Source organism: Nyctereutes procyonoides, unplaced genomic scaffold (assembly GCF_905146905.1).
Source record: "Nyctereutes procyonoides isolate TBG_1078 unplaced genomic scaffold, NYPRO_anot_genome, whole genome shotgun sequence".
NCBI classification, from domain to species: Eukaryota; Metazoa; Chordata; class Mammalia; order Carnivora; family Canidae; genus Nyctereutes; species Nyctereutes procyonoides.
In genome coordinates this window covers 2,832,735-2,846,893 of record NW_026575133.1, presented here as the reverse complement: position 1 = coordinate 2,846,893, position 14,159 = coordinate 2,832,735, and the positions used below count along the sequence as shown (strand labels likewise).

The window sequence follows — 14,159 nt, the reverse complement described above, 5'->3', positions numbered from 1 at the left end:
GTTGAGCCCAAGTCTGGCACATGACCAGAGCTGACTGTCATCTTCCCATTTCAGCCAGGGCACTCCTAGGAGCAATTGTGGATGTGAGGTGGGGTGTAGGGAACCTCTGGGATGTGGGGTGGAGCATCCTCAAGAACGGACCAAGGCTGGACTGCCCAGCCCGAGCATGGCCCTCAGAAATGGTGGCCGGGGGCTTTTCAGGTGGATGGGGGAAATGGCCCCTCATTTTTCTAATGTCAGAGAAATGCTTGCCCTTCCAAGGCATCTGGGAGGAGGGTCTAAGCATGGCTCCGTGGCGGCTGGGGGATTCAGCAGTCTTCCCTCCTGCTCACCTTGTAGAGACCTGAGCAACAACCAGATTGCAGAAATCGCGCCCGATGCCTTCCAGGGCCTCCGCTCCCTGAACTCGCTGTGAGTAGCAGTGCTGAGTCTGCCAGGGTCCAGGGAGCCCCCCGCCCCTGTGCCAAGGCCCCTCAGCAGGGGGATGCTGTGCCCAGCTCCCCCTTCCTTGCTGGTGGATGCTCTGCAACTGGGAATGGGTGGAGGGAATTCAGGGCTGAGTGCCTGGAAAAGTCAGGCAGAGCTGTTGCCCTTGGCCAACTCTGATGCTCTTTCTGCCACCAAGGGTGTTTTCTCAACATTCTTTGCGGCTGTCCCCTGACTTGGCCCCGCCTCCATGCTGGCCCCGCCTCCCCACTGGAGCCCAGCATTCTATGCTCCTGAACCTTCCCCAGCTCAGTCATAAGCACAGCCACTCCCAGCTCCAGTCGTGACATCTGCTACACCTTGTGCCTTTCACCCAGGTGTGCTCCCAAGTTGTGGTGAAGAAAGTGTTTTCCTCTACCTCTCCCCATTTCCCTTCCCTGGAGAGTTTATTGGCGGGGGTGGGGTGGGGTGTGTGCATCAATCTACAAAATGCCATGCAGCATCAAAAGTTCATCTTGGAAATGTTACCTCATCTCTCTTTTTCCCAGAGCCCTTGCTTGCAACCCTCGCCAAGGGCTCTGTGAGGTCCCAAGCATTTTGTCTATACTGAGTACACTCAGGGCACCCTGTGGTTGGGCAAGCCCCTCTTGGCAGGGGCCATTTGTTACTCTGAGGAGTGAGTGTTTTGCTTATCCTTGGCAGTACTGGACACATGCCTTGCATAGACTAGGGGCCTGGGAAGTGAAATAGGATGGAACTCCGTTGGGAAGTTCCAGCGGAGGAGGATGTAGGATGCAGGAGTAACCTCCTCCAATGTAGGAGGCTGCCAGTTCAGTGTCTCTGTGTGCACACTCTTCTCTTGGAGTGGAGTCTGATGTACTGAGAGGGGCCAATCCTGAATGGCATCCCTTAGGTTGTGCAGTGTATAACCTACACAGCTGTACCTGGCAGCCTGGTAGGGAGTCTCTACCATCAGATTCTAGAGGTGGCCTGGCAAAATGCAGGGCTCTTCATCTAAGAAGTGAATGAAACTCTTTCTAAATTGGAACATGACAATAACCCATTCACGTGGGTTCCTGTTACTCATGGATACGTGTCCAAGCCGTCTCCCACCATATTCCCATTTGTTTTTGTTTTGTTTTTAGATTTTTATTTATTTATTCATGGGAGACACAGAGAGAGAGAGGGGAGAGAGAGAGAGAGAGAGAATGAGGCAGAGACACAGGCAGAGGGAGCAGCAGGCTCCATGCGGGGAGTCTGATGTGAGACTGGATCCCAGGTCTCCAGGATCAGGCCCTGGGCTGAAGGTGATGCTAAACCGCCGCGCCACCTGGGCTGCCCCCATATTCCCATTTGTGCTGATGTCATGCTAATAGCCTTCATGGACAGTGTCCACCTTGGCAGACTCTGACCTAGTCTCCCTGCTTCAGCCCCTGCCCCCTCCACTCTGCTCTCCTCACCTCATTTGCAGATTTCCAAATGCAAATCTGATCCTGTCTCAGAGGCTTCCTTGTGCTCTCTGGGTAAAATCCAAGCTATTATTTCCTTTTGTCTCCTCTATTTAAGCCACACTGAGTTCACCACGGGCCAACCTGGATCCACTGCAAGGCCTTTGCTCCTGCTGTGCCCTCCTCCAGAAAGGATCTTGATTGTTTTTACACAGGCTGAATGGTTTCCAAGGTGGCTTTGGGGGGCTGCTTGCAATATTGTCCCCAAGCCCCATTGTTACGTCCCCTCTCCAGATCCCATTCCTGCCTGCATGGCTTTTTGGAACCTTTGCTTTTTTCCTGATCATACATGGAATTCTTGGTCAACGCAGAGAACTAAGGTGAAGAAACCCATTGGCCTAGGCCTACCGCCTGGGCCTCCACACAGCTAAACTTTGATCTGTTTCTTTCTGGTGTTATCTGTTGCTTGAGGTCAGAGCTCATTCCATGCGTGCCGTCTGTTATTCGTGGTTTTTTTCCTGTAATTCTCTGAAAATATGTTAATTATCTGGCCCATGAGATTTCCTCCTCTTTGAACAGCTTCCTTTTACATCCAGGGCCAGGTTAATTTCCCATGAGGTTCCCCAAAGGGCTCCTCTGCTTCTGTGGGTTCCGTGCATGAGGCAGAGTGGGTATTGGGGGGCTGCTCCTTCAGTAGTGGGGTTCACGGCTGCCTCTCGCCCATAGAGTACCTCAACACACTTTACTGCCACCTGCTGGCCACGTGTTGCAACAAACCTACACCACTGTGCTGTGCCCTGTGAATGGTTTAGGGGTGGTGCCACTGTGTGGCTGCTACTTACAAAGTAATGTCCCACCCGCTTGGCTGTCTTCTTACTCTCTCTTTCTGCTGCCTTTTGTCTCCAGGGTCCTGTATGGGAACAAGATCACAGACCTCCCCCGGGGTGTGTTTGGAGGCTTGTACACCCTACAGCTCCTGTAAGGACCCATCTGCAGGTGTCCTTGGGTGGCGTCCAGGGAGGGGGCTTATATTCCTCTGGCCTCTCAGACAAGCCTTGCTAGCCTCCTTCGGGTACAGGATGCAAGGACCTAGGATGATGGCAGAGCTGGGGATGCCATGAGGGACTCTGGGGCTCTGTTGAGGCCAGGGAGGGAGGGGGGCCAGATTCAGAGCTGATCACAGGATGCCTGAGCTGAGAGGCCTGTGCTCCCAAGGAGGTCAGCATGGCAAGGGACAGAGTTGTTTCCTACAGGGGGACACCCAGACCCAGCTCAGCCTCCTTGAAGCATGAGCTTTCAGATAGAGGTTCTCTCCCAGGATCCAAGAGCTCCGTCTTAGATGCCTGAAAACCCAGCAGTCTCTGGAAAGGAGAAGAGATTCCAGAATGCCTTTGGGAGGTGGCCTGACCACTGTGCTCTCTGCTTCCCAAGAGCCCTGTGAGCCCCTGTAGCAGTTCCTTGAAAGGGAAAGGTGCAGGTGGAGCAAGACGGTCCCCTGCACAGAGAGGGCAGTCGGAGTTCTTGCTTCCTGTATGGAGTGGACATCCAAAGGGCTGGACTCCCTTCCCCTGCTTCTATGCGCTTCTCCCCAAGACAATACCTGCTTGGTGCCAGGGAGGTGCCCAGGGCGTGTTGATGTGGCCGATTCTGTGCCTCTCCCTTCACCACCTGGCTCTGGTCTGCCCACAGGCTCTTGAATGCCAACAAGATCAACTGTGTCCGGCCCGATGCCTTCCAGGATCTGCAGAACCTCTCACTTCTCTCCCTGTATGACAACAAGATCCAGAGCCTTGCCAAGGGCACCTTCACCTCCCTGAGGGCTATCCAAACCCTGTGAGTGCCCTCTTGCCCTCCTGTCCTCAGTCCCAGCAGGAGGACCTAGGGAGAAGTGACAGCCCTCGGGACAGGCAGCTGTTTTGTCCTGTGCCTTTGGCTCACCAGGAGTGGCCTCATATAGAGGAAAGAGCACAGACTTTGGGTTGGAAAGTCCTGGGTTCAAATCCCAACTATACCTCTTATTGGCTGTGTGATCCTGGTCAAGTTAATTAGCTTCTCTGGGCCTCAGTTCACTCATTTGTAAAATGAGGATATGGTTTTCTTCATAGGGTTGTTATGAGATAAAAGGGGATGTTTGTACAGAGCTAAGTTCATTGTAAATGCTTCTTGCATGCTTAATGCGCATTTACATTTATTTGGGGGGCATTTATTATTAATTTTTCATGGCCATTGTTTATCTGCTGGACAGTGCTCTCCTTCAGATAATATCTGCATGGTGGGGGGCCGCATAGGTGTGAAACAGGTTAAACAAAAGGCAAAAAGGCACAACTGCTCAACAAGGACAGTAGCCACGGAGACAAACTGGTTAAAGCCCATGAGCCCACCTACAGCCCTCTCCTGCTAATTAATTTACTTACAGCCAGGGAGAGGAAGCTGGAGCGCTACTGGGAAATCTTGCCAAGTATGTGAAATCAGAAGTTATAGGGAGACATGGGCAAGGTGGATTATTTTACACAGCCAGCGGGAAGTCCAAGAGAAAGGCATGAAGGAGATTCCCAGGTCCCACACACAGGAAAGCCTTGGGGATAGGGGTCAGGACTGAGGGTCTCATATGAGGAGCTTGTCTCCCTCCCAGGGCGAAGGAGAGTGAACACATCCAGTGGATTGCCCTTCCTGGCGGTGGCTCCTGTCTTTGTGTCCGTTTACCTGGCTGGATTTCAGAGAGTGCTTCTGCCCACTAGACAGAGACCTAAGGTCTTGGTCACTGCTGGCAGGGCACAAGTGGAGGACAAACTTGGAGCAGAATGTCCAAACAGGAAGTCTTCCCACAGGCAAGGCAGGAATGGTGGGACACTGAGAACCAAGCAGCCACTGCTGTTCATCGAGCCCTGACCCAGTGCCAGGCCCTGGCTCGTTCCGTGTGTTATCTTACTGAACACTTTAAGTGGCCGGGGGTAGTACAGTCTGTCATCCCAACTGCACTGATGAGGACACTGAGGCGGGAGGTCATGGGACTCACTCAAGGTCATACAACATCTAGTAGAGCAGGGATTTGGTCTCAGGCATCTCTTCACTGTCACCAAGAAGTTAGTTAGCTTTCTGCTCAGTTGTGCTTTTTCCGTAAGAATAGACCTCATTACTTAAGGCAGGAAAGCAGAACTGGACTTTCATAAACAATTATATATTAACAACCAGGGTACAGCTTGGAACAAGAGTAAAAGAAGCACAGATCCAGGAATAATCAGGTATTCTCAGTATAGGTTTGGATAGTTAAACCACTTGACGGAGTCGTGGATCAGGCCTGAGCAGATTGAAACTCACCGCATCCTGCTTGATTTGTCCATAGTTCCAAGATCTGCAGCCAAGTGCCTGGGCTAGGATACTGATTTTGCGGCAATTTTTCTCGCTCCAAGAGATTTTTAAAAGTTCTCTCTCTCTCTCTCTCTCTCTCTCTCTCTCTCTTTTTAAGATTTTATTTATTTATTCATGAGAGACACAGAAAGAGAGAGAGGCAGAGACACAGGCAGGGGGAGAAGCAGGCCCCATGCAGGGAGCCTGACGTGGGACTCGATCCTGGAACTCCAGGATCATGAGCTGAGCTGAAGGCAGACACTTAAGCGCTGAACCATCCAGGTGCCCTTAAAAGTTTTTTAAAAGCAGCTTTAACAGTGGCTCAAGGGTGGCTCAGCTATTTAAGCATGTGCCTTTGGCTTACGTCATAATCCTGGAGTCCTGGGATCAAGCCCCATGTCAGGCTCCCTGCTCAGAAGAAAGCCTGCTTCTCCCTCTGATGCTCTCCCTGCTTGTGCTCTCCCTCTGTCAAGTAAATAAATAAAATCTTAAAATAAACCCAGCTTTAATGAGGTATAACTTACATACTATAAAATCTACCTCTTCTAGGTGTATGACTCAATGATTTTCAGTATATTACAGTTGTTCAACTATCACCACAATCAAGTTTTAGAACTTTTCCATCACCTTCCCCAAATCCCTTGTGTCCATTTTACAGTCAGTCCCTATTTCTGGCTGACCCTCAGGTAACCATTAATCTAATTTCTGTCTTTATAGTTTGCTTTTACTGAACATTTCATAAAAATGGAATCATCATGGGGTGCCTTGTGGTTCAGTCGGTTAGGTGTCTGACTCTTGGTTTTAGCTCAAGTCGTGATCTCTGGGTTGTGAGGTGGAGCCCTGCATCAGGCTCTGCACTGGGTGTGGAGGCTGCTTGAGACTCTATCCTTCTGCCCTCCCCCTCCCCAACCTCACCCTTGCTCACTTGTGTGCCTCTATTATTTTTTTTTAAGATTTTATTTATTTATTCATGAGAGACACACAGAGAGAGGCAGAGACATAGGCAGTGGGAGAAGCAGGCTCCCTGCGGGGGGAGCCTGATGCGGGACTTGATCCCAGGACCCCAGGATCATGATCTGAGCCGAAGGCAGATGCTCAACCACTGAGCCACCCAGGTCCCCTGCACCCCCTCTTTAAAAAAAATGGAATAATCATGGTATATCATCTTTTGTGACTGACTTCTTTCATGTTTTTGAGGTCCATTCACATTATAGTATGTGACAGTACTTGGTTCCTTTTTATCACCAAGTAATTTCCCACTGAATGGATGGACCACATTGTGTTTATCCTTCCTGGTTGATGGACATTGGATTTCCACTTTGGGATCATTATGAATAACGCCACTGTGAATATTTGCTTATAAATCTTTATGTGGACAAATGTTTTCATTTCTCTCGGGCGTTCTGGTCACATAGGAAATTTATGTTAACTTTTTAAGAAATTGTCAGTTTTCCAAAATGATTGTAAATCCCATTTTATATTCCTACCAGCATTGTGTTAGCAAGGTTCCAGTTTCTCTACATCCTTGCCAGTACTTGTATCACTTGTCTTTTTGATTATAGCCACTCTAGGGGGTGTGAAGTGGCATCTCATTGTGGGTTTATCTTTTTTAAGAATTTATTTATTAGAGACCCAGAGAGAGACATAAGCTGAGAGACGACCAGGCTTCCCGTGGGACTTGATCCCAGAACCCTGGGATCACGACCTGAGCCAAAAGCAGACGCTCAACCACTGAGCCACCCAAGCGCCCCTCATTGTGGGTTTAACTTGACTAATATATTCTGTTTTTTTTTTTAATATTTATTTATTTATTTATTTATTTATTTATTTATTTATTTATTTATGATAGTCACACACAGAGAGAGAGAGGCAGAGACACAGGCAGAGGGAGAAGCAGGCTCCATGCACCGGGAGCCCGACGTGGGATTTGATCCCGGGTCTCCAGGATCGCGCCCCGGGCCAAAGGCAGGCGCCAAACCGCTGCGCCACCCAGGGATCCCGTTTAACTTGACTAATGATGCTGAGCATGCATATTCCAAGAAGGACAGTGAGAATATAGTCTTCCCTTCTGCCTTCTACTATCACAAATGTCCATGGAGGGAGTGGCATGGCCACACATGCAGCTCATTTCTGGGTGTGCCTTTCACATATTTTTCCCAAGCAGATATTTTTTCCCTTCTTCCTGAGCATTTCCCCTTCTCAGCTCTCTGCTCTTTGCAATTATTAAAAATTCCAATTTGTGTCAAATACTTAAGCCACTTGTCTCTGTGGTGGTTCAAGTTTTTTTGTTTTTTGTTTTTTGTTTTTATAAATTGACATTGACACAAATAACCTGTTCTTAAAAAGGATATATCCTATCCCATACCCATTGAACATTAAATACATGCCTGAATAATATACTTGAATTGATTTGGAGCAGAATTTTCTACCAAGATTGTGATAAAAGGAAGCAATTAGTTCAGGCAGAGGCCAGGCGGTGAGACATAGGCAGATGTGGCTGGGTGGCTGGGCGGATCCCAGAGCAAGCCCCAAATCCTAATGTATTTTCAACCATCAATGGACTCTGTCTGCCATGGAGTGTCAGCAAACACATCTTCTCTGTGCAAATTGACAGTTTAAAAAGGGAGACAAATGTCCAACCAGATGCAGAAGGGGTGGGAGGGGCCTGGCCCACTGGATGATGCTGGCAGGAGCCAGGACTGAGACAGGAAAGTGAGTGTGCTGCCCAGGGAGGCAGGGACATCTGGGCAGAGAAATCTCCAACTAAGTATCCCAAACAGGATCCAGAGCCTAGGAGGTGACAAATAGGAGAGAGGGTGGCTAAGGTCAGAGCTGAGCTGGATGCAGACCCTGGCAGGGCTCATGCCTCTGCTTGCACAGCCCTGGAGCCCCGTCAGGGCACTGGGCTGAGGCCAATAAGTAGATGGCCGGAACTGATGGCATTAGATGAAGTGGCCATCGGTGGCGCATCCTCTGAGCTAGCCCCTGCTCTGTCTTCCTGTACTTCCACGCAGAAGCATTGACTTTCAAGTACAGTGCTAGAGAATTCTTCCCCGGCTGTCTCAGTTTGGAAAGCAGGGCATGTCCGATGCTGTGATGACCAAGACACAGGCTGGCAAGCTGGCTGCTGGAGTGGTTCGGATGCGGCTGGCCTGAGCCTGTTGGGGGGGGGAGGGCCCACGAAGGGCAAAGCCACCTGGGTGGTTGCTTATAGAGGTTCCTACAGTCAGCATTACCTGTCAGCTGTCCCCTCCCCACATTTATCCTGCTGGTCACAAGGGCCGCCTGGCAAGAGGATATGAATGGTCTCCCAATAAGTAGCTTTCAGCCATGTTTTCTGAATTCCCCTTGTGTCAAAAGACAGAGTAAAATGGGCAGGGGGAGGCAGCCCTCACGGCCTGGGGTGGGAATGGAGATTCCCGTAAGTGAGGGGCTGCAGCAGGTACGTTGAGACACGCTCAGCCCGGCTGCAGGAGCAGCCTTGCCGCCTCTGGCCCAGACACCTTCCTGACAAAGGCTATGGAGAGAAGCTGCTGTTGCCCGAGGCCACAGGGAGAGGCCAGCCCTCAAAGGCCTCTGGGCCCTGACAGGCCTGGGTCCTAGTATCTATTCTGTCCCCTCACCCATGGAAGGCTGGGGTGGTCTGGCTGGTCTCCAGCTCACTCTTGCCTCCACTCGTGTTTGTGAAATGTCCCAGGGTGCAGAGTGAAGGGTATGGGTACAGGTGAGTAGATGGACAGGGGACAGAGTGAGGCTTGAAGGAGAGAGTGGAGCAGGGCCAGCTGGAAGCTCCAGAGCCTGCAGAGAGCCTTCCCTGCTGAGATGTTCTGGCAAGACTTCTCCGTCGGTAGGTGTACCCAGGCGGCAGACCAGCCACCAGCGAGCAGCGAGACCTCATCCAGGCAGAGGTCAGCACAGGTTTGCAACCCTGTCTCTGATCCCCACTCTGCTCCCCGCCCCCGGACAGGCATCTGGCCCAGAACCCTTTCATCTGTGACTGTAACCTCAAGTGGCTGGCGGACTTCCTGCGCACCAACCCCATCGAGACGAGCGGGGCCCGCTGCGCCAGCCCTCGACGCCTTGCCAACAAGCGCATCGGGCAGATCAAGAGCAAGAAGTTCCGGTGCTCAGGTAGCTGCACACTTGGCCACCTGTCTGTCTGTCCACCTGCCTGCCTGTCTTCAGTCAGCCCAGGGACCAATGATGTTTCTGGATGGCTCCAACAGCGTGTCCTAAACCACTCTAGACCCTCACCAGAGGGTGTAGTTCCCACATTGTAGACTTGGATCTGAATGGTTGGCCAGCCCCAACCCTCATTGTACTGAGGCTTAGGGAAGAGTAGGGCCAGCTCATGGTCCTTGCAGGAGGCCTGCCCAGACAAGGACCCAGGTCCCTCTACTGCCAGATCAGTGTGCTTTCATGCCACTGCTTTTCAGACTCGAGAAGCCTGGGAACTCTCCCCAGTGAGAAAGCTGCCTCCTCTAGGCTCCCAGGCAGCAGAAACTGGCTGGGAACAGTGTGAGTCAGCTTCTGAGCCTGGATCCGGGTCAGGGACCTGATGCCTCTCTGCTCCATCTCCATCTTGGGCCATTACACATGTTTTTGGTGCTCCCTGAGAGGTTCAATTGGGAGTGCTCCTGCCCCCAGCATCAGCCTGGCCAAGGAACATCTCCATAGCAGGCCTTCTCCACCTGGGGGCTGGGCCGGTGGGCTCTGGGGCCCAAATTTGGGGCCCCAGTATTGTTCCTGGGAGGCCTTCATCTGCACAGTAGGGTTGGGGCCTGGGCTCTTCCTGCAAGTCCTAGAGGATTCTAGCTTCTTGGTGTTTCTGCTTCTCTCCCCAGCCAAAGAGCAGTACTTCATTCCAGGTAGGAGAGCAGGGGGTGGACTGAGGGCAGCCTGGGTTGGGCGGTGGCAGTGGGTGGGCAGGGGCAGCAGGCTGAGGGGGGCCGGGGAGGCCCTGCCCTGGGCCCCTCAGCCTCCCGCCCCGCCCTGTCAATGCAGGCACAGAGGACTACCAGCTGAACAGCGAGTGCAACAGCGATGCGGTCTGTCCCCACAAGTGCCGCTGTGAGGCCAGCCTGGCCGAGTGCTCCAGCCTGAAGCTCACCAAGATCCCAGAGCGCATCCCCCAATCCACGGCTGAGCTGTGAGGGCCCCCAGCCCCTCCGTGTCCCTCACTCGCCCCCAGCCCTACCAGCCCTTCCAGATCCACTCTGGGTTTTCTTCTGGTCCAGCTCTGTTTGGGACCACTGGAGACCCCAACCTTCCTTTGAAATAGGATCAGTTTGCCTTGCCAGATAAATTCTTCTGGGATCCCCTTTGAGTCCCAAATATTCTCAATTTGGAAGATACTCTAACATCTCTCATTTATGAACATGTAAATGCTCTTCATTGCCTCTTACAGACGATTAAACAACAATGAGATTTCCATCCTGGAGGCCACTGGGATATTTAAAAAACTCACTCATCTGAAGAAGATGTGAGTTACCCATTGGTGGGGAGGTTGTAGTCAGGACTCTAGCTGGGGAGGAAGAAGGAAGATACTGGGTGTGGGGGAGCTCCCATGGGGAGGCAGGGCTCCCGTGCAGGGGGGCAGGGGGCAGGGGGCAGGAAAGTGAGGGAGGGTCCTCAGCTCTATAATTCTTCTGCCGCCCCCCCATCCAGCAATCTGAGCAACAACAAGGTGTCGGAAATCGAAGATGGGGCCTTCGAGGGCGCCGCCTCTGTGAGCGAGCTGCACCTGACGGCCAACCAGCTGGAGTCCATCCGGAGCGGCATGTTCCGAGGCCTGGACGGCTTGAGGACCCTGTGAGTGTGCAGGCCGTGCCCGGTGATCAGGCTGCAGGAGCACCCACGTATGTTTAGTTCCAGAGTGGCCCGCAGGGCTGCAGGCAGGAGAGCTGGATGGCCCCCAGGCAGGGATATTGCCGAGGTGACTCAGCTGGTGCAGACTGGGGAGCAGGGACGCCCGTTGTCTCTGGGATTCTAGGATCCCGTGGCCCGGAGCCCAGCCAGAGCTCAGCGGTCATCTGACCTCCGCGGCTGCTGCAGGGAGCCCCCTCTCCCCACCCAGGCAGCGCTAGCTCTTCAGGTGACCACGCGGACCTGGAGAGGGGATAGTAGCAGTGCTGTCCAGTAGGACTTCCTAAAGGACAGAAGTGTCCCACGTCTGCACTGTCTAGTCAGTAGCCACATGTGGCTACGGAGTTCTTGACATGTGGCCAGCGCTACTGAGGCACAAAATTTTGAATTTCATTTCATTTGAATTAATTTGAATCTAAACAGCTACGCATGGCTAACGGCTACCATGTGCGGCAGCACAGCTCCAGATGCCACCTGGCTGGGTTTAAATCCCAGCCCTGCTGTAGGGCTCTCGATCTGTTTTCTGAGCACATATCATGGGATTTGTGTAAAGGAAATGAATATGAAAGGGTTTCCTGTGGGTTTTTGTGTTTTGTTTGTTTTACAAAACGGAGATTGTCTTTGTGCTGTGTTTTGCCAGTTGCGTTTTGCACATGTGGATCTAGTGTGACTGTTTTCCTGGGCTGTTCATGTAGGGCTGCCTCATTCTATATACTTGCCAGGTGGGCTCTTCAGCCAGGCGCTTGGGTTCCCTCTGAGGAAGGCTTGGAGGGGGCCAGAGGAGAGGGACAGGGCAGATGCTGGAGCAGGGCCAGCAAGCACACACGAGTGACAGCACAGGCACGGGAGAAGAAATGCCATAACTCCGCCACCACACACAAATGACCGCTGTTCATTGTTGATATCAGCACTTTCCAGTCTTGTGCATCCACATGCATACTCATGCACATGTGCACCCAGACACACGGATGCTTACATGTAGGTATTTCTGAACAGAATCCTATAATCCATTTTATTTAGTGACCTGCTTTGCCCTTAAATGCAACATGAGCACCTTTACATATCATTAAAATTTCTTCTACAAGGGAGAAGAAATGTGTGGGAAATATCAGAAAGGGACACAGAACATAAAGACTCCTAACTCTGGGAAACGAACTAGGGGTGGTGGAAGGGGAGGAGGGCGGGGGGTGGGGGTGAATGGGTGACGGGCACTGAGGGGGCCACTTGACTGGATGAGCACTGGGTGTTGTTCTGTATGTTGGCAAATTGAACACCAATAAAAAATAAATTTATTATAAAATTTAAAAAATTTTCTTCTACAACATCATTTTGAAGGACTCCGTATTACCTAATCATTGGAAATTTAGTCTATTTTAATTGTTGTGGTAAGTGATGTCGTGGTTAATATCTTTATCATGAAATTCTGTGCCCATCCAGGATTATTCCCTTTTGACAAATTCCTAAAAGAAGCCTGACTGGATGAAAGCCTGAAGCCATTTTAGGGTCTTCCATGCCTCTCACTGCCAGGGAGGCTGCAGGTCACTCTCCTGCTGGCCTAAGTGCCCATTCATACATTATATTTTTAGTTATTTTGCAATTTTTTTAGTTATTTTGCAATTTGTCAGGCAAAGATTCAATATGCTTACATGTCCTTTCTTTTTTTTTTTAACCTGTCCTTATTACTAGTAAGTTTAGACTTTTTTTTTTATCAGTGTTCATAAGCCATTTTAATTTCTTTTGTGAATTGCCTATTCTGTGTCCAGCTTGGTTTTGTTTTAGTTGGGGAGGGGATTTAAGCCAGGGTTTTGAGGGTGAACAGAGACTTTCTCAGATATAAATGAGGAAAGGGGTCATTCTAGAAGGAAACTGTAGCCAGGGAAGGCCTGGTGATGCAGGCCCTTGCAGCATGCCCGCAGACAGAAGAGGCAAGGGTATGTGGCTCTCTAGGGAGGTGGGAAGGTGCTGGTCTGGGGCTCTGTTAGACAGATTCCTGCAGGTCACAGTAAAGTGTGTAAACATTATTCTGCAGGTAGTTTGGGGGCCCCTGGGGCTTCAGGTTGGACAGGAACATGACTGGGTGTAGGTTTTAAGCAAGTGTCTCCAGGGGTTGATATGGAGCATGGCTGGAGTGTGCCGTGGGCACCCAGGGAACAAAGGGGGCACTCTGCAGGCAGGCGGGACAACAGGAGAGTGTCTAGGAGGGGGCTTTCGAGGGTAGCATGAGTGCGGGGAGTCCTGGTGCTGTGGTTCTTAACCTCCGTTCCTTGCCTGGAGAGGAGAATGTGGAGGGGGGAGTCGTGGTGAGCAAAGCCCAGGCAGGTAGATGGCCACAGGGCACAGCACAGCTGCCCCTTCCCGCCCCTCAGGATGCTGAGGAACAACCGTATTAGCTGCATCCACAACGACAGCTTCACAGGCCTGCGCAACGTCCGCCTCCTCTCGCTCTATGACAACCAGATCGCCACCATCTCCCCCGGGGCCTTCGACACCCTGCAGGCCCTGTCCACGCTGTAAGTCCGGGCCTGGGGGGCGAGTGAGTGGGCAGACCTGGGGCTCTGGCACCAGTGTCTGAACCCCGGCGGCACCCTGCCCCCCCAAGGGTAGTTACTCTGACTCACTGGGGTGACTGGTCTCTGGGTTCCCACTGCGTCAGAATGGCACTGCTGGTCATCTGGTAAAGAGTGCTGGGTGGCCGCGTGGCCAGTATGTGGCAGCCTGAAGGGGATTTGCAGGGAAACCGAGGCTGGCAGGGTATGTTGGTGGTTACACAGCCGCCTCTTGCAGAAACCTCCTGGCCAACCCTTTCAACTGCAACTGCCAGCTGGCCTGGCTTGGCGACTGGCTGCGGAGGAGGAAGATCGTGACAGGGAACCCACGGTGCCAGAACCCAGATTTCTTGAGGCAGATCCCCCTGCAGGACGTGGCCTTCCCTGACTTCAGGTGCGAGGAAGGTAAGTCGCGTGGGGCCCTGGGCAGGAGGGGAGGCCCCGGGCCAGGACCGAGACCCACTCTTGGCCTCGTACCTACCCCTGCCTGGCAGCAGCTTTGTGTGACTTGAAGAGCAATAACATG

The 14,159-nt window shown here is 52.0% G+C and overlaps 1 protein-coding gene across 3 annotated transcripts in view; it reads left to right on the top strand.

Moving 5' to 3' along the window:
- SLIT1 (slit guidance ligand 1) overlaps positions 1-14,159 on the top strand; it is a 173,667-nt gene that overhangs the window by 119,924 nt on the left and 39,584 nt on the right. Inside the window, exons 11-20 of one of the 3 annotated variants that reach the window (XM_055300071.1) lie at positions 340-411; positions 2,781-2,852; positions 3,564-3,707; positions 9,190-9,353; positions 10,067-10,090; positions 10,227-10,371; positions 10,630-10,704; positions 10,890-11,033; positions 13,454-13,597; positions 13,872-14,038. In XM_055300071.1, coding sequence (XP_055156046.1) covers positions 340-411; positions 2,781-2,852; positions 3,564-3,707; positions 9,190-9,353; positions 10,067-10,090; positions 10,227-10,371; positions 10,630-10,704; positions 10,890-11,033; positions 13,454-13,597; positions 13,872-14,038 — 1,151 coding nt within the window. The remainder of the gene's footprint in view (positions 1-339; positions 412-2,780; positions 2,853-3,563; positions 3,708-9,189; positions 9,354-10,066; positions 10,091-10,226; positions 10,372-10,629; positions 10,705-10,889; positions 11,034-13,453; positions 13,598-13,871; positions 14,039-14,159) is intronic. The other 2 variants (XM_055300072.1, XM_055300074.1) reach the window with 2 other exon arrangements.